General features: G+C 31.3%; 1 protein-coding gene across 3 annotated transcripts in view; it reads right to left on the minus strand.

The window, feature by feature from the left end:
* Positions 1 to 20,107, minus strand: part of LOC132720760 (uncharacterized) — a 55,330-nt gene extending 35,223 nt beyond the window's left edge. The window contains exons 1-7 of one of the 3 annotated variants that reach the window (XM_060704971.1): positions 19,812 to 20,107; positions 17,744 to 17,794; positions 16,996 to 17,418; positions 10,895 to 10,951; positions 4,646 to 4,720; positions 3,164 to 3,218; positions 904 to 1,121 (exon numbers count right to left, since the gene is read on the minus strand). In XM_060704971.1, the coding sequence (XP_060560954.1) occupies positions 904 to 1,121; positions 3,164 to 3,218; positions 4,646 to 4,720; positions 10,895 to 10,951; positions 16,996 to 17,139 (549 nt within the window). In that variant the 5' untranslated portion in view covers positions 17,140 to 17,418; positions 17,744 to 17,794; positions 19,812 to 20,107. The remainder of the gene's footprint in view (positions 1 to 903; positions 1,122 to 3,163; positions 3,219 to 4,645; positions 4,721 to 10,894; positions 10,952 to 16,995; positions 17,419 to 17,743; positions 17,795 to 19,811) is intronic. The other 2 variants (XM_060704970.1, XM_060704972.1) reach the window with 2 other exon arrangements.
* Positions 20,108 to 21,344: the final 1,237 nt, after the last annotated feature.

Below are 21,344 nucleotides of genomic sequence, written 5' to 3' on the forward strand. Positions count from 1 at the left end.
AATAATAATAATAATAATAATAATAAAAATAATAACAAAAATAATAACAACAACAAAACAACAACAAAAAACAAGCAAACAAATAACAAAGACATGTTGATTTATAGAAGATTGCTTGTAAAGCGCGTGTTCAAGATGGAGATATCAGATAATATGTCAATAGTTTCGGAAAACATTTTTAAGGAAATCACAACTGCCGTTTCTATCATTTTGAATACTTATCTTCCCAAACTGCTACTTTGCTAGTGTTTATATTTGTATGTGGTTTATCCTTTTTTATCAGAGATAAATTGTCAATACAGCATCTTAATGACTCATTTACTATCACTACTTTTGTTTAAGGTCTATGTTATGTTGAGTACATTGTACATTTATCTATCACGGTTATCTACATTCTAATGTTTTATCTTCATGGCAGAAACTATAAAGATATCCATCACAACAACCGGCCTCTGATGAGGAAAACCGTAAAACCATGTCAATAAATATAAGTAAGAACATGGACGCTGTTATTAGCCAAATAAAACGCTTACATTGGCAATAGGTTTGGATATTCAGAAGCTTAAAATATTATACTCGTAAATAGTGAAGAAGTTTAAAATGTATAAATTTAATCTTTAAAGTATTAGCTTGCCAAAGTAACTTCATAGCCATATGTTTTGTTAAAACTTTTTTTATTCTTTATGTGCTTTGCACGAAATGAACCAATTTCATTGTAGAATTACTCAAAAGTTAAATTACATATTGTATATTATAATAGAATTAATGGGATAAATCAAAATCTATGTAAGTTTCCATGGGTTACCATCTGTTTATATTGTGATACTGGGTTGAGGTAAAGATTCTATAAGTATCATTTGCTATTTGAGGACAAGACAAGCACATTCAGAATTTTAATCTCACCTGAACAATTTGTTTCCAGGCACCCCCTCCTTTCTTATTTTTGTCCCTTGTAAAGAGAACGTAAACAAAGGTAAGTCTTGAACTTTGGTCGGTACCAGGTAGGTTGTTACGTATGACAGGCGTGTTCCAGGCCACTGCAGCCTTCCGACTCGCAAGCTCCACACTCACGGCAGGAATTTCAGAAAATGTTCTAGACAATGACATATCAGGCATATCCGCTGAAAGTATAATAGTTTATACAAATGAGCCGCGTCACGACAAAAGCAACATAATGGGTTTGCGACCAGCATGGATCCAGACCAGCCTGCGCATCCGCGCAGTCTGATCAGGATCCATGCTGTCCTATTTTTTCCTAGTTGTATATAGAGTTATGTAAGCTGAACATGATTGGATCCGGATCCAGACTGTCGCATATGACAGGCGTGTCTGCATCCATGCTCGTCGCAACCCACTTATGTAGGTTTTGTACATGACAATCGGCTCAAAAATAGTATCAAACAATGACAAGCAAAAGAAAAAGCCGTTGACAGAGATATCTCAACTGTCGTTAAGTTGTGAATCATTGTCGAATGCTGTTTTTATTCAGGAATCTCGGAAACTGACAAATGTTATATGGAAAACTATTAAAGTAATCTTTAACTCTACAGCTAGAATGCAATCTGTGTGCACATATAAATGATAAGACATGAATGTATGACGTTCCTAGATAAGAAAATCCGATTTTTTTCCACCCATCCTTTGGTATCTTTCATGAAAAATAATTATTTTAATTAATCTTGTGTCTTACATATTACTCAATACGTCAACAGCAAAGTAGTATGAGTTCAATTCGAGGAATCTGGTACTTTATATATCTCAAATTCTGATACTTAATATATACAAGTGTTTTCCATAAAAAAATAATGAAAATGTTTTTATTGTTACACAAAACACTTTTCAGAGGTGTAAAAATTGCAATTATGAATGAAAAATAAAGCATTGAGTTAAGATTATAGTAAGAGTTTAGCAAATTCATTGTTATACCAAACAAACAACAATGAATCTATAAACAAAATAATACATTTGAAAATGGATTAAAAATATTATTTTCTGGAAACAATAGCACCTGTATGAAGGATTGAAACAACTGGATACAATGAATTTGTTTCATAAGAATTTATAAAACTAATATACTAAACGGAACTTAATTGAAACAAAAATCATTTAACTTGCTGTGTGAGAAACCCGTTCTGACAGTAAAGAAGGCTGATTAAAGATTTGTAGAAGCCAGGCTTATCAATCTTAATCCAGCATTAGCCGCTTAATGTTCATGTCTGCTTAAGAGAGCGGCTTATCTTTGTAATTAATTCAGGGTAGATTTACAGACAGTATAACGTGTATTCCTTTTGACATGATGCATGATGTTGGTGTTGAAACTGTCATATTTGATTGGCTGTAACGGTGAAATAAAACACAAGATGTACGTCTCTTAAAACTACTGATAGTACTCCGCACGCAGATGCGCACGAGATTAACGTGCAAAGACCTGTTTTTGTCTCTGATTCTCTAACTATTGGAAGACAAATGTAAATGGTTTAGACAAATGTCTTGATATAGTTTAGTTTTGCAGTAACAATTTCAGTAAAGATCTTCATTTCATTTTAAAATTTGTTTTGGATTTGCCACTACTATGGCGAAATTCAAACTGACACTTTAATTAAAATACATGTTCTTTGAAAAAGATAAACAGAACCGGGAGGGTCAGTTGTAGTTTGAAGTAATTGGCAATTAAGAATAAAAGAATTGACTACCGTCTTTCAATTTAAGCTAATGCGACTTGCTTCGAAATCATTGGCAAGATCAAATGAGTTTGATGTATGGTTTGGATCGGTACATAGTTTGCACTCATAGAACCCCCTACCCTCATCACCACAGCCCCAATCCCAACTATCAACTCGTCAAAACACACCGTAGAATTCGAAGCATGATTAAAATTGCATCTTACTGTGCAGTAAAGTATAGTAGTTTTATAGCAATAAGCGCGTCACACAAAATCCTAACATTACTGGGGTTTGCGAACGACATGGATCCTGCAGCCTGCGCAGTCATAGATCAGGGTCTATGCTGTTTCGCTTACAATGCACAATTACAAATAGTAAAACTTGTAAGCTGAAGCATGATCCTGATCAGACTGCGCGGATGCGCAGGCTGGTCTGGATCCATGCTGGTCTCAAACCCATTATGATGGTTTTGTCGTGACGCGGCTCATATTAATTCTTACATTTACTGCGGGATACGATTCTCCGAAACTGACATGCCGCCTGGCAACCTTCTCCCTGCAAATAAATAAAAAGATAAACAAATAAATTTTATGGCTTTTATCATTTTTACGCAGTTACATTCACAATACCATACATAAATATATATTTATATATATCTTGTTGAAAAGGAACTGAACAATCGTAATATATCACATTTCTGTTCCAATATACGTGACTTTTATATTCAGTATGGAGTTGGTTGATTCCCGCTTAAATTATCCTTTATATCTGTTGTTTTGTCTTATAGTATGTTAGATCCTATTGTTGAATAGTTTTTATTATATTTCTTCAAATTTAAGAAATGATATTACTACTACATCCCGGCCTACTATCTGCATGATCAACACATGAACGTTAACATGTCAAGGAAATTGACCAATTATAAATTCAACATGATGTACAATTAGTTATACAAATGATAATATCATATTTCTTTAGTTACGATTTTTCTTAGAAAAAAGGGAGATTTTTTTCCCTCACAAATGTATTTCTCCTTGGCGGATGATTCGGTCAAGGTTGTTTCATATGCGCACCTAAACGAATATGGAGAATGCCCTCTAAGGCAAAATTAAATAGAAAAGTCACGGGAGTTTTAGACGAAATGTCGAAAAACAGTTACAAAAACTTTGTTTTACTACATCAAAATCTCAAAGTATTGTTTGTAATGGACTGTCAAGGGCGATAGGTTGTAATTGAAATTATGTAAAAGACTCAAGACTATTTATACCATCATCCATCATAATTATTCTATTTATTGTGCATGTTGAATAATTAGTAAATGAAAAATACCTAAATGATATTTAGTTTTAAAAAGGAGGGTTTGTCAAATCATTCAAATTAACTTTGTGTTGCAATTTAAATTGACATGTAATTTTAAACATAGGATATACTGGTAAAATATAAATGGTCTTCATTGTTAAATTAAATAATCGGAACTTTATATCGACCATAGAAAAACAGAAAGATTCTGCAATATTTTGTATCTTTAATTAGATTAAATTTATCAAACAATTTGTAACATCGTTTATACCTTGTCTATACCCTCTACTTACAGCTTAAGTCAACAGTCTCCACTTAAAGTAAGTTTACAGTCTCCACTTTAAGATAATCCATACTCTCCACTTAAAGTTTATAGTCTCGACTTAAAGCTAGTTTACAGTGTCGTTTTAAAACCCACAGTTTATTTTCTGCATTTAAAGTAGGTTTATAGGTTAGTCTATAGTTTCCACTTAAAGCTAGTTTATATTTTACTCTTAATTAAAGTTTGTTTATTCTTTCTACTTATTACAGCTAGTTTATATTTTTCACTTAATGCTTAATATAGTCCAACTTAAAGTTAGTCTTTTTATAGTCCCCACTTAAACTAAATTTATAGTCTTCACTTAAAGTTAATCCACAGTCTTCTGGCATCAAAAAGTTAAATAAAAATTGTCTCCACTTACACAAAGTTTCTTTCTCTTGCAAGCTTCTCTCCACAAGTCTGTTTGAAAGAAGATGTTTCCACACACTTCCCAGCACTGAAAAATTACATGTGATTAAATTTCTGAAATAAACGTATTGACGTAAGTTGAATGTATATTTCTTTCATATATATTTAATTAAATGTGTGTATGTGGTGATAGGTATTCTTGTCTTCTAAATTCTTATGCCAAAGAATGAATAATTGTGTTTTAATGCCAATGATATGAATTAGTTGATTATTTATCCAAATATCCAAATTTATTTTATACCAAATACAAAAAGGACTTCCTTTCGATCCCTCATTAAGATCTTATTGGGTTAATGTACATCTATACACGTTCATTATATTCAAAACATTCCAACATCGTCATAGTTGTTCATATACAGTATAGGATTTTGTATAGGATCTTTTTTTATATCAGCAACATTTGAAATGACACAGTAATGATGGTAATTACAAACAAAGACATGCGATACAATACATTCTTAAAATTTAATTCAAAACTGGGATAAAAAAATCTAAAATGTTACATTAGAAGGCTTAAACGCGTTCAAACAGCTGTTTTATAATAATGGTCGTATGGTTTTAATTAATTGATGTGTTGAGAAAATAGCGTATAATAGACTTTACAGCAAAATATTTACTGTGTGTCAGTCACGAGTTGGTTCTAAAAGCGTTCATTCCACGCATCCTCACTTCACGTGTGTGGGGCGTTCACACACAAACCGATTAAAACAATATTGTACAAAACGTTTACATTTAACTTGATTCACAGACACCTGAACATTTACGGGATTGAATTATTAAATCATTTTGAAACAGGAACCTTTGATAGGAAATAATACCTGCAGGCATTCATACTGAATGAATCAATTCATTTATGTTATGATTTTGTATGTTTAAGAATTTTTTTTCTTGTTTCAAACTTGCAGACAATCATATAGCGGCAAGCGCAGGTAAGATTACACGAGTTCCTAGATACAACAGCTACACTTCATCTTCTTTATGACTTTTAGAGCTACGAATGGCCAAAGGTTTGCCATTAAGTCTCCAAAAAGGATAAAATGTCACCGAGGTTTGTTTTAAATCAAAATTCAAAGATTGAAGAAAAGAACGCCCTTCTCACTGCCAAGGGGTACAATATATATTTTTTAGTAAAACCACATTTTTTCTATACACCATTCCTCTTGTTTTTTTCCTTACCGTTAAGTAGTATACGTAAACTTTATGAGTATTAGTTGAAATTATATAACTATCAAACAAGAACATTGGTCTGTCCTGTTTTTATTAGATTGATAATTTACCAAGTTCTTATTTAGACCTTTTCAATTTTTATATAAAAAAATGTCATTTAAACAAGCTAATATCTTATTACGAAATCTACATGTTTTATAGAATTATAGAAAAATAATAAACTAAGTTAAAACTTTTACACAAGTCAACCATCGACAGTTATTGTAAACTCTTTCTATGAAGAAATTGTTTTCATAGAGTGTTATCGTTCACTTAATTTCAACCGAATTTTAAAGTCGAAACATCAAAGAAATATTATTTTTGCAATGCGATAATGGAAACACACTCTTTCAACAGGAGAAAAATGCTAGCTCACTCCGTACATCTACCCCCTATGCTGAATGCGTAATGATTTATATTATGGGGATATAACCTTACATAAAGTAATTGCCGCTTTTTTTCAGGAATAATTTTCCATCATATCACAACCTACATCAAAACTAAAATATATCCATAATGATCTAAAGAAGATAGCTGGGAGAAATTTTGCCAAACATTTTATTGGCCAATATCTTTTTGCATATACCTTCTGGCTCTAAGAAAAGCTTCGGTATTGGAATTCAAACACCGTGAAACAGTCTTTGAAAAGTGTGCCAGAAATGAGTCGGATTGTACGAGGTGTATCGAGTATTACACCTGACGTAAAAGCACTTGGTAAACAGCATTACAAACAAATTGGAGAGAAAGACTTTGACGTAAGACCGTGTTGTAAACAATATACGGTTGATCATATTGGATTGAATTTGTCAGTCAAAAGTAATTAGCACTGTATGGATTAGTTTCATGAAATATGTAATGAGATAGTGAGTACAGCAGATCGTTAAGCTTTCTCAAACAGATAAAATAGAAAGAAGAAAAACATCAGCTGATATGTTTTGGCTCTAAACGAGTTGTTTATTTCTCTTAATTGTGAACGCACTACCCTTTTTATACAATCATATATGACACAATATGAATTTCTAAACTGGTAGTAGTTAATTCACATACGTCTGTTTCCTTGTTTAATACCGTGTCCAAATGCCAACAAGTATTTGCTTAAACAGTACACCATTTTACTTTTTTACAGTAACTAATTTTTGCATACTTGCAAACATCTTTTTACATGTATTGCCACTATTTGTAAAATGAAAGACTTCTCGTTTTTTCTTTTATTTGACAGTGCTATATATTGTCATATCGCTCAATCATTCAATGGATGCCACGTAAAATTAAGCATAAATCATCGTTTAGTGAAAGGTAAAACAGTTCAAAATAAATTATTCTTTTACGATAACATCATCACATGTTGATGATAATAATTACAATCGTGTTGTGGTCGCAAATATTAACTGAGAATGAAAGAACAAAACGCATCGCAGCATAAACATGTTTTGTTGTGGTTTTGTGGTGTAATAAGTTTATAGTACTACTTCTTATAATTATATTTTACACAATATAAAAGAATGACTAGGTGTTGAAAGCAGCAAGTTATATTTTATCATTTGTAAGGTAGTTGCACATTAACGTAATGCTAGTATTATTTACCCTCAGAATGCCACTGCTAATGTTCATACAGTAAAGAAAGCATGCTGTGCATTATTATTCAAAGTAAGGTGCCTTTAACTAGCATTAACACATGTAGGGCCAAAGAAATATCAGAAACTATAGAAAAATATTTTTCTTTTAGTGCCAGCCAGAAACTTTAACTGGTATTAATGGAAGATTTGTGGTTTCCTGATAGTGATTTAAACCTAACTCACCGCGCTATATTTAATCTGTATCACTTTAACAGAACTAATAAAAAAGTTGGTGCGATTCTATACATAATATGCAGGATTCCTTACATATGCTTAACCCGAGCATTATTGTAAGCATAAATAATGTACGTAAAAGCCTTTGCAAAAATGCACAGTGAAATATAACATTGTTTTGTTGATGGTAGCACTTAAATCATTATGATTTAATGATACATAATTATAACAACAATGCAGAATAATGTAACTGCCAGATGAAAATTGTAGAAAATGCACAGTCTGTATTCCGGGTTATATAAATGACTACGGGCGTTCACTTTGTATTTCATTTTTATCTGTTTTTGTCATTTAAGTGTTACAAGGTAGTATTGCTTTTTTTAAAACAAAAAAGATGCTTACATAAATCAAAATACAAACTTCAGACTTCAGATTTCAGACTTTGTAATCTTTTTTGTCATGTGTATAATTTTCATATTATAAAAACACAGACATAAAAGTAATAGTTTTGTATTTAATGCTCCTCCGGAGGGGATTGCTTATGAATTCGCTCTTATCATTACGTCCGTCCATACGCCTGTCGGGATTTAAAATTAATTCAAAATCAAGGCATTCAAACACTGGTTCTAATGCAAACTATAGGACATTATTAAACGTCAGACAACTGCTTATTGTGATGCAGTTTATGTAATTGTTGTTAATTCTAGTGCTAATCTTTAGAATACACATATGTACCTGTTTGCACAAAAAATTACAGGTTATGTCTATGTTGCCCTCTATGTTAAAGAAAACAAATCTTAAATAAATCTTAAATTTGAATAATTAGCTTGTGCTCCTTGATTAAAAGCTGCATGCCTCTAGATGAGCCAATATATTTTAAGAAAACCAACTTTGAGAAAAATGTACAAAATGGACTCAATTGAGGTTTCTTAAGGGGACAAGAAATTAGTTTTCGAGATAATGTTCCATTATTTGAAGGTCTAGAAAAATAACTTGTGTGCCAAATTTCAAATCATTTGCTAATTCCGTATTTCCAAAATGATCCAAATTGAAAAGAATTGCACTCAAATTTGGCTAAGTATGTCGCAAAAATACGATTTTCAGTTTATTTCTGAGTACATTTTTAATTATCTTTTGCAAATCGCTCTGTTTAAAGTGCATCAGGTAATCTATGTAAAAATTAGAAGGTATGTTTTTTAGGATTTTAGACCTCAAATTTTGATCTTTATTTGGTAATTTACGTGGGTTGGAAATGCAGTTTGCAATGTGTAAATTTAATTTCTTTGTTCACTTGACAATAATGACACTTTTTTTATACACCTTCAAAATTTTCCAGAAAAAGAAGCATGAATCTGGAGGCATGCTGCTTTAGGTGTCCATATTGCTAGTAACACAGGAGTTAATGTCATTCATTTTAATAAAGCTGAGGTATCAGTAAGAAACCTTTCTGATTTTTTTCTTCTAATTTTCTTACTCTCAATAGTAACCTAGAATAGCAATTACCACTAAATTAGATTTTTGCAGCATGTGGGAATTAATACTTGATTACACTTATTAGATTGTTGTGTTAAAACAGTAGAGCCAAGTTAAAACGCAACAGAAAACAATAACAACAAGAACAATAACAACAACAACAACAACAATAAGGAATTGATCATTACTTTAAAACACCATCAAATATTTTGACTTTAAAAAAATTCCCTGACCCAATAAAGCTATAGAATTTAAGAAAACAATATTAAGTATTGATAGCAATGAAATATGTTTTGGTAAAATGTACATGATACATTTAAGATAATATACAGGTGTTAACAACAGATCAGTACGTGCTGCATGTTCTGACCAAAATAAACCACTCATCAGTTATCATTAAACAATGTTTATTGTTGCTATGTTTCTGCTATAATTGATATATGGTTCCAAATGTACTCGTAAAGAAAAATTGCCTATCTGGCTAAAATAAAATGGTTTGAGAAGAAGTGACGATAATTTAGATCGACATATGTGTATCTCCAACCGTTTCAAGGTGTTTGCAGTAATTGGGTTTTTGAACCGTAAACATAATTATACTAGACGCTCATATAAAATATTCAAAGAAATAAATGCTTTCAACGTCTCTTGGGATCGTGAAATTCACAACGATTTAAGACCCGTTGAGGGTGTATTTTCATAAAGACGTTTAGAATGTGTAGGAATGGAGAAGAAAAAGTCCACATACATCATCGAAATTAGATTCACTACATAGCCGATCCCTACATTGTTTATGTAATGTAAATACCACTCTACAGTCGAACATCAATAATTCAAAATCTCAAATAATTTGTTATTTTGAATTAACAAATACAAAACAAATATATTTAAATTAATAAGTCGGAGAATTTGGATTCTATACATGTCTCCTCGTGACAGAATTTCCCCGTTGAACAAATTAAATATAACACCTTACGCTGTTTAATTTCCACGTGGAATAATAGGCAGAGAGGTTTTCTCTAAACAATTATCTTTAATATCTTCAAGTGAAAAAAAATGTTGTTAAAAGTTACTTTTTATAGAAGTTAGTTGATGTTTTTCATGATATACGGTGTTCATGTGAAAAATCCAATGAATGAATATAAATTATATTCATCTTAACGAAATTCAAAGAAGAGACCATATCAATGAAATCATCGTCGTCATCGATCACTGTAATACAATAAAAGGTTGATATATTTTTTAAACTTCCTCAGTTTAATACTGTATATAGGAAGTTATCAATCTTCCAGGCAGTAAACTGTGATCTCCCCTCCCATTACAACAATTTCGTCAATATTTTTGACGAAATGATTTTTTTTAAATTTTGATATTTATTTTAAAAGTAAACACGGTTTTGCTATGTTTCAAGAACGGAATGTGCTAGATGTGAACTAAAATAAAAAATAATTTCGATAACATATATATTATGAAACTGATTTTTTATATCCCAAAACAATGGCCGCTTTTAAAAGAGGAATCATTCTATTAATTAATGATTTTGATTCTACACTTATCAAAAATGATTTATCATCACGTGATTTGTGTAAAGACAGTGGTTACTGGACGTAGTGTAACCGGTGCGCGGAGTTTGGGAAGTTAGAACATGTATGCAAAACTGTACATTTTCTTTGTATATGATAAAATTATAAAATATAAAAGGTGTGACATGGCAACAGTAAGAACGGGTAAATTACCTTGTCACATGACGAGGTGTGTCGACACATTTCATCGTCCACTATATCCTCTAAGAACTGAAAAAAGAGAAAAAAAGCATGTAACCATATGTTTGCGACGTAAGTGTATGTATATAAATGAATAATCAGTCACGTGAATGTGTTCAGACAATATAGAACATGAAGAATTGTAATTTCAGTCTGTCGAATGTTTTATGTGTTTCTGTTCGGCAAATCGACATTGATTGATATTTAAGTATGAAATAGCGCGTATGTTATAAATATCAAAAAATATCAACGCCTGAATATGCTATATACTATTTGCTAACTACATTTAGTAATTAGGGCGTAACATGGGTGCAAGTTAAAAATATCATTAAACCTGAAAATACTAAATTTAGTATTATTTCAATTAGTTTTATATAGAAAAAGAGAGCTTTCGAGAGTAGGAAAAAACCTGAACTTCAGTCAAATGCCTGAAAACTTGTATACCATGGCTTAATTCCTTGAACTTCACTATTTGGGGCTTCGAATTCAAATACCTAACACAACATCATCTGGAAACCATTTCCTGTTAGGGCTATGAAATCCTTCGGCTTGTCTCGAAAAATATCAAAGAAATATATCAAAGGTAGAATGTGCAACTCCATTTGGTACTTATATTGTACATTGAAACAGAGAGTCAGAAGGAATGCCTCATTATTAAGTAACTCATAAATAGAATTTAAATCGGTTTGGCTCTAAAATAATTCAATACATGGAAGTAATAAACTTCTATATTGTTATCTGTTGTTGATCAAACTTGTGATGAAAGCTTGAAACGTCGTAATATACGGTTACATTTATTACATCACACTGAGTATGTTATAAAATCACCCGGCCACTGAGCAGAACACGGTCATAAATTAACGCCAATTCGAAAAACTTAATTATCTTATTACGCTCGAGAGATGTAAATCTCAGCGTCCGGAGTTACAAGCCTTGTTTCAAAACAGGAACTGTGGTTTTATTGAATAAAGTGATAATTGTTTCAAGCGATTAATCTATCAAGAAGACGAAAACCAGAGTCTGTCTTCACAGGAACAACAATTAACTACGGTCATATTGTAGAACTGTGGTCATCTTTGTATCAAAGGGTCATCGACATCACAGTGCACGTTAATCACGTGTAGTTTCCTCTGATATATGTTGTTAAAGTTGAAAATGGCTTTAGATTAAAGACGGAAAAACTGTAAGCTTGCAAAATACTTCTTTAAAGAATACACACAAGATTTGCGCATGTGTTGTAAAGACCTTGACTTAAATGGAAAAATTTAATGTTAAACAGATAATGCAAAGAATGATTATCGCGCCAATTATGTGCATCTTTCCTCCTTTTATTTGTTCCTTATTTGTTTCTGTTCCTTATTTGTTATCTTGAATTTCACTTTTTCATAAATTTAGCGTGACAAAGTTGAATTCAAATCATAAAATTTAATTATTATAATAAAAATTATTTTCATTTATCACGTTTTCTGTTACATAAAAAACGGATCTTAAATGTTCAATTTTACTTTTAACCTTCCGTGAAAATATTAAAGTTCTTTCCTGCAAATGCCACGTGATTATGAATAAGTGAGACATAAAAGTACAAGGTAAGGAAAGTCCATTGAATATGAGTGAATAAAAATGCAATTAATTAAAATATGTCTAGGAAAAGTTTTTTATGATTGAATGGTTTGTATGAAAATAAAATCATTTATGCAGAAAACATTGTAAAACGAAAATATTTTTCAGTTAATTTGCTTTTAAAAAAACTAAGTATGTAAAGAGAGTAAGCTTTGCGATTTATGTCACAAATTTATGTCTATGCGTTATATTTAATTTGTTCGTATTTGGTTTCAAAGTTCATATTTCTATGACAATTATACAGTCATTTAAGAATTTTCGTTTTAATACTGAGGACAGAATTTGTGTTGTTTTTAAGGTGATGCTGTTTTAGTTATATAAAGCTGGTTGATAGAGGATTCACTCAGCCGATTGTTCATTTGACCTCCTGCGTTACAATCGCCTTTTTGTTTTAATGTGAGCCGCGTCATGACAAAACCAACATAGTGCGTTTGCGACCAGCATGGATCCAGACCAGCTTGCGCATCCGCACAGTCTGATCAGGATCCATGCTGTTCGCTTTTTAACCTTTTAACAAGTATAGAAATTGATAGCGAACAGCATGAATCCTGATCAGAATGCGCAGATGCGCAGGCTGGTCTGGATCCATGCTGGTCGCAAACGCACTATGTTGGTTTTGTCGTGACGCAGCTCATATGTCATTCACAAACAACTGTAGCAGCATGACTTTAATGCCCCATTCATATAATAGATAATCATTTGAACAATACGAATGCCCTTTGTTGATAGATTTGTTTCTAACATTATAACATTACTACTTGAAACAATTTGCAGACTCATTAAGAACAAAACGTGTCAAGAGAATCTGAGGGGGACAATAAAAGTGGAAGCGTTTCCAGAAGGCAGACGACATATTGTCAGGTTATTGTTGGCAATCTAATCATAATATAATACATCAACAGTCATTTATTTCTAATTTAACCTAGATAACAAATTAACAAATTAACGCACATTTGCATTTTACATAAGTGCCCCTTGAACATAATGGCATTCTCAAGTTATCGAGCAGTCAATACGAGCATGAGCCGTCTTGTTTTGACATGAAGTTTCTACAAATTCGTTACTTCAAGATAATTTTCCGTTCTGGAGAAATGATAGAAATTCCAGAGATGTGCAAAGGTGAAGCTGCCCTCGTTTGAACAGTTCACTTCACCGAGATTTTACTTTATCTTTACGAAAATATTCTAATTTTGTAGTTTCACATGTTAATACACGACCAAGGTAATATAGATTCATAGTGTGATATTGGCATCTTGCTTTTGTTTGTTTGTTTGTTTGACATCATTGGTCGTACTGCGCTGATCACTATAATTATTAAAATATGATTCTTCGGCCTGAAGTGAGTAAGTACGAGTACATGTTTATAAAATGAGTTTTTTTAATCTTAGAATACAAGTTTGTTTCGTCTATGAAATCTTCATAGATCAGTTTTATGGACTGAACTGTGTCCAAAAGTTCTGAAAGTGAATTTACTCGATAAAGTCTATAAAGAACCTTCGCAAGATTATTACATTCAGGAAGGAAATGTTTTACAATGAAATATTCAGTACAAACTAAAAAGATGGAGCATCTTGCAAAACGTTAAAATTAAACAAATATTCCAAGCCATGTTGTTAATTTTGTTTCACACTTTAACATTGTAACTATATTTTAAACGAATTAGATAATAGCCATTAAAAGTACCATACATACGAATACATATTATGGTTGTTAAGCGAAATATACAAAGATGTTGCCGTACGATTTCTCGTGCACCCGGATATGAATCTACATATATTTACACCTAATGCTCAGATATATGTAATAATGGCAAGTTAACACTCTCATGATCTATTTTGGTGGTGTTTAGCCGAGAACTTTGACCGGATGTGATAAAAGCGGCATGTTATTATGCATAAATTACGCATAACATCTATGACGTAATGCATTCAACACAATTCAATACACGCCTGACATTTTCTAACAGAAGTGTATGGTAATTTTATATAAATTTATGTAATACCAGATTAGCATAACGAGGCCTTCAATTAATTTACTATTATGTTACAATAATTTATGCCGCTGCTGATATTCCCTGCTGTGCCAACTGTATTATCAACAATTACTCGTGGGTCACGTGACATAGATAATGGGGCAGAGGTGGTTTATACTAATTAATGAAGTCATTGTACATCATTAACTGAACGGTTATACCATTTTGCTTCTGTTATCCATGATCTGATATAAACAAATTGTTATCATACGGGCATCATTGTTGCTTTGTTATGTATTGTTTTTCCGGATTCCTCGGTAAGCATTGGTCATTAATTAAGCCATACACTACAAGGTCGCCATCAATTCGAATAACCTAAATCCCAAGAAAATCCCATGTTATTAGAGCGAGAGTCGATCAGTTTTTAAATACAGGTCGCTGTTTATTAAAGGTTGTTATTTCACAGAGATCACACTGTTAAACATAAGGTTTCATGTGCAAATTCAAAAATGAAAAAGAAAGAAAGAAAAAAAGATTGAGACGAGACATTTTTTTACAACTTACATGTAAATGATAGAATAAATATATATGTGTAAGCATATATTAATGTATTCCCCCTTTCGGATAAAAGTCAAATAATTTAAAGTAAAACCAGGCAAAACATCATAGTGTACTGGAGATAAAAAATAAATTTTCATCTTCCAATTACATTATTTTACATAAAAGTGTATTTGATATAAATTATATATGTAGCTTGTTTGAGTACACTTAAAATAAAGTGAATTGTAAAAAAATCTCATGACTGGAATTCGATGACAGCAAATATAACAAAAATGATGTATATATTTCAACAGAAACATAATTAATGTCAGTGGTAGAGCTACCTGAAACACCTGTGAATAGAAAAAAACCTAACAAGAAGCGTATTCATCTGTATTTCAAGCTTGATATAAGACGCTAACATCTCGAATTTGAAATTTGAGTTTCCTTATCTTCTTTTAAAATTAATTGATATATCTGATAAATTGACATGTGCAGATATAATCAACTTTTTTGCTATAGATGTTTAAATGTTTAAAGTTTCGGCAAGTTAAGTGTATATCATTATCTGAGCACAATGTGTTAACATTTCCTAGGCCGAATTTGTGAAACTTGTCCATATTTTTACTTAAACGTTAAGAAGCAACACGGGGTCTGTTCAGACTTTACAGACGCATAGGCTGACCTGGTTTCATACTAGGTGCATACGGGCTGACTTGCCTTCTTACTTAGTACATAAGGACTGACTTGCATTCATACTTGGTGCATACGGTCTTAATTGGCTTCATACTTGGTGCATACGGACAGACTTGGCTTCATTCTTGGTGCATACGGACTGACTTGGCTTCATACTTGGTACATACGAACTGACCTGGCTTTATAGTTATCTAAAGACGCACAGACTAAACTGACTGGATTGTTATAGATGCACTAAACTGGCTTTATACTAGACACATAGTCAGATCTCGCTTTATGCTGACTGGGTTTTATACTTGATTTATTATAATTTCTGAATTTTCTTTTTATTTCTGAATTTCATTTTGTTGTTACTTTACGAAAGTCAGGCTTATATATATAACGTAGAGTACATGAAAAAAGTTGTAGAACTGCTAACATAATTTATATAACTTTAGCATATACATTATCATTAAATAATTATATAATTTATTCTCCACAATCTCTAATTCATCATGATCCCTATATTTCGTGATATGAAAAACAATAAAATTATTTTGCTGATTATAATTACGTCAATTTCGTGAAAGGGCATATACTTCCGCAATTTATCTGTATCATATAACTGACTTAGTCACACATTTCTTTAAAAAAAACTGCCTTTTGTCCTAGATACTCTCTAACGCTATTGCTTGAAAAGGGTAATTAGATTAAAAATACACGTGCAAAGATTTTGGTTACCAAATACGTCAAATTGATATACATTTTTCTACCTGAGAAATATATGTATGACAGATGAATCAATACAACGTTTTCGTGCCATATCACGTGAGGTTTCATGTAGAGTATTTTATTGTAAACTTTAAAACACGACTGTTGCGCTAATAGTACGATTATTCTGGTTTTGGTATATAAGCAGAAACGCACGTGCATAAAACACGTGGCAAACAAGAACGTGTACAAATATGCGCAACCTTTGCCATTTATATATTAGAATAAAATGGTTATCAGAATTACATTAGCTAAAATTCATCAAATACATCATATATGAAATATTAAATTCAACTGCTTTAACTATAACAACATTTAAAAATTGTAAAATAATATGAACACTTATTTATTTTAATAGCCTGTTTATCATTAAAACGGAGGGAAGAAGATTATATTGATACTATTTCTTTAAAAATTTGATATTTCAATTTAACATGTTTATAAATATAGCATTTACTGTTTTTAGGCGGGAAATCTAGCCTAACATCCCACTTACCTTTGAGAGACATCTAGAACGACATCTGGCGACAGGAATGAGGCCTGTTTTACTTGAATTTATCGACGTAGTCAAACTGAGAATGATGAAAACAATATACTGTAGCAACAATACATATGTTTCTGATACTTTTCCTTGTGCCATTTTTATCACATTTTTGTTTTAACTTCTCAAGTTTAAATTAATTCCAACCATAATGTTCATCGTTTCATATAAAATCAAATTCTGAATATTTTATCACAGTTAGTTAGATATAACTTTTATATGTATCTGCTTACACTACAAACGTTTTTTTCCGGCACATCATGATGTTCCACAGTTGCATTATTCTAAGAAGACTAGTAATTTGTACCAATATTTTCCCAATACACTAGCTACTTTACAGAAGTCAACACTTTAGTTTCAACTTGTTCAACACTTTTCCTATATTCAGAAATACAAAAGTTAAGTAAATTATTGTGAATTTCACTCGTCCAATTTATAAATATAATCATCAATTAACAATTAGGAACAAATGAAGAGTAATGCAACATATTTCTACAGAAGTTCAATGTTAAAAAATATTACCTACAGTTTTGATGTTTTGATTACTTGTACTTAACGGTAATTAACTAAACCAAAATTTTCGTTCAACACACACATATCATTAAACGAAAAAATGACTCCAAAATTATACGGCTTGGTTACCTGCAGAAATTAAAAGTATCTAAAGTAAATTAATCCGTTCAGGGTAATATACTTTACTCACATGTGTTTTCCTCGAATAGCATTTATCTTACATGTAGCACGCAATCTTAATCTGAAATCCAGAAAGGGACGCAGTGCGCTAATCTTAAGCCGCAAAGTAAACTTTAAAAAGTTTATTAGACGGTGAATATAGTCTTAGAGCTGGGAAAAACATTTGTAATATAAGTAAAAAGCCTAACAAAAAAGATAGATGTTGTTGCAGCAATGCGTGAAATTATTACACGTGCTGCGTATGTTTTAACTCCACCTTATACATTTAACGACTGAAATACGCAGTAATTAAAGCTTCTATGAAATAATCCAAATTCTGAAGGGAAAACAATTTAAATGCATTGATTACTTAAAAATTGTCTTGAGCATTCAAGTTTTAGGTTAGTGGTTACCTTCTTTTAAATTTAAAATATAAACTGTCCTAAAATAGAAAGTGTGCAAGAAATTCATAATACTTTAAAAAAGAAGAAAAACCCTAACCAACCCCCAAAAAACAAGTGTTACTAATATCACTTGAATAAGTTAACATAAGGTTATAACCATATTTGAAATTAAGCATAAGAAGTTATATTCATATTCATTTATCTTCTAAACAGGAAAGACATTAATGTAAATTGCGATATTAACAAATATTTCTTGCGAATAAAAAATCTTTGGAATATTCTTCTTATTTTGTTCAGATATGCACAATATACTAAGTAGATTAAATCATCACGGTTGTTCTTATGCAATATTACAAGTTATAAAAGCTCGTGCGTGCCGTTTCAATTACCCCAGCTTAATTCCATTACACGTGCGAATTACGTCTAGAATAATGCAACATAAAGCAAATATAATATCTTCATCTTTTCTACAGCTTTAATCAAATCCACACGGAGTTTATGTCAGTAGCGTATGAACATTTAATTTCAAGAACGTGCATTTCAATTTTTTTTTATACAATATCGTAACGTTTTAACATCGAAAAAAAGTGTTATTTTCTTCCTAACAAAACAGGTAACTAAATTGTATAAAATTGAGCCAAACAACTTTTTTGTAATGAAATATTTAACCTTCGATCATCTATTTTGAAGTGCTTCCTTAAATTTCTGTTCAGGTATATAAGGGTTACTGTTTACCTTAATTTTAAGAAAACTATTTTAAGTTTTACCGGCAGCTGCACAATCTATTGTATACTCATCTATATAATTTATTCTATCAAAATAATCTCAGTTTTTTGTTTTATAACCGACACCTGTGTATTCATTTTCTCAAACTGATGTAAAGCGTTTCTTTCAATAAAAAGTTTTGAGCAGGTAGTTTTAGATTTAAAATCTATTTCTAATTGGTATAACGTTGCAGGATCCCTTGGGAATATTTTAACAATTTATAAAAAACACGCTTTGAAATGATTTTTCAACGGCAGATTGAGTTTCAATGAGTGTGTCTATTTAGAATTAGTATACTTTTAATTGAAATCGAATATTCTTTTTTAGTAGAACAATCAATACATTAAGACAACGTAATTTGACCCTGAAATCCTTAACATTTGCTGGATTACTTATAACGATTGACATAACTGGGCGTTTTTATTAAACCTTAAAACTTTCTCCTCGTCATTCTGTGAAAATACTTTGTAATTTGCGACTTAATTATTCTTTAAATATACGAAAGCGTGTTCGACGTATCACTATGATTAAATGGTCTTTAAATTTGTATTTCATCAAAAGCATGCTTTCATTAAGAATCCAATTAGCTTCTTCGTAAGGGAATTAGAACTGAAGCAAAGTGCACATTATTCCACGGCATTCTCTTAATTATGACTTACTTTTTGCCACAATTTAGATGCATGTACATTTGCATTTTTACGCGTAGAATATTTCATACATAAAAGCATAGCCTATATACGTACATAAAACATTTTAAATGATTGCCTTTAAGTTTTAATCAGTTATTGATTAAAATGGAGTGATGTTAGCAAATATTCCAAATAAAACTTCCAAATAAAAATATGCGCACTTTTATAAAAAAAGTAAAAGAAATAAGAAACAAGCTTAATAAAAAGAGAAATTAAAGTTTAAAAAATCTGTGGAACTAACACTTCTCTGTTTGCACAAATTGTTGACTGTAGTGAAGAATCTTTGAATAAATGGACTTAATCAATTATGTGTCCGATTTTAAAGAGTAAAAAGATGTTATAAATATTTCCAATGACGTCAGGCAAATTATTCCACTCTACACAATTATTAATTTCACCTGATACAAAATACACGCGCACTTAATCCGACTGTTTTCTATGACTGTTCACAAGTGTTTTACTAGCGCTGATCATCAACCAACTTCTGCCACTGTTTGTTGAAATTTGAAACTTCTTTGCTATCTATCAGTGAATGCTCAGTAGCATTGATGTGCCAAACTGTATTACGCATGCGCAGGGAAGATAACCGGTATACGTTACCTCGGTTCGTCAAGTGGATGTCGTAAAACACTCAGATTTTTCTGCGGGAGTACATCATCTTTGATTAAGTTTACCCTCGCCGATTGTTTTTAGAGTGTAAAGTCTTTGATATCAATCTATGAACTTTGATAACATATGTTTACATCGTAGACAGATAAATGCTCGGAATACAGAATGTTTGACATATATATTCCCCAAGTAGTTTAAGCCTACCTGTACATTAATGTTTCTTTTCTGATGGCAATAAATTTTGATCTGAAACAGACTTGTTCATTATGTTTTAAATTCTTATTTTCTTAAGTAATGTGAATTTAATACTCATTTAAGTCGGAAGTTTGCATTGAATTAAAAAAGATTAAAATTGTGATAAACACGTAAATGATATTCTTTTTCTTTCGGTTAAAAAAAATAAATCATACTATACGCGTAGAAAATATTCTATTTATTTTTGCTTTTATCACGGAGCTAAATATAGATATTTATGACATACCCGACTTTTTTGCGACTCCGTAAAAATGGTATTGCACGGTCGTGCATATATTTTGACGTGACGTAGTGTAAAGACGCTCTTAATGTAAGCGTTGCACTATAGGCGCGTCAATGAAAGGATTAGTTGGGGTTTTTATTTTTTGGGTCTTTTTTTGGTTGTGATAAATAGAATATCACATTCGTGTAGGTTCATTACTGAATTAATTGAAATCGTTGAATAAATTCATTATTTAACTTACACCCATTCAATATCACCTATATATCTGTGCTTTCATTTTTTTTCTACAAATGTATTTGAAAAATGATGTAACTTACTTAACGTAGGAAGGGAAGTTAATAGTAAGCTTATGAGATAATATGAAATTTAAAACAATGGTATTCATTTGGCTTTTATCCAAGAATCTGAGCGCGTGTCTATGAAATAGTTAATTCTGGCACGTGCATTTAATTATCAACTATAATAACTAACCATAAAACTGTTGATAAGTACAGTGGGGTATCGTTGCTATGTAAACAAACACTGTTTTATTCTCCTAGCAACACAATATCTGCGAATCTTTTAAGAGACACTTTCTCTTTTATTTATCTTTTTTTTTGTTTGATAATAATGCACGATTTTAACGTGCATTTTCATGAACACTCGTGACTATTATACTACCCAGTTTCGCAGCATTTATTCGGATAT

Source organism: Ruditapes philippinarum, unplaced genomic scaffold, assembly GCF_026571515.1.
Source record: "Ruditapes philippinarum isolate M1 unplaced genomic scaffold, ASM2657151v2 ctg446_1_1_1_1, whole genome shotgun sequence".
NCBI lineage: Eukaryota > Metazoa > Mollusca > Bivalvia > Venerida > Veneridae > Ruditapes > Ruditapes philippinarum.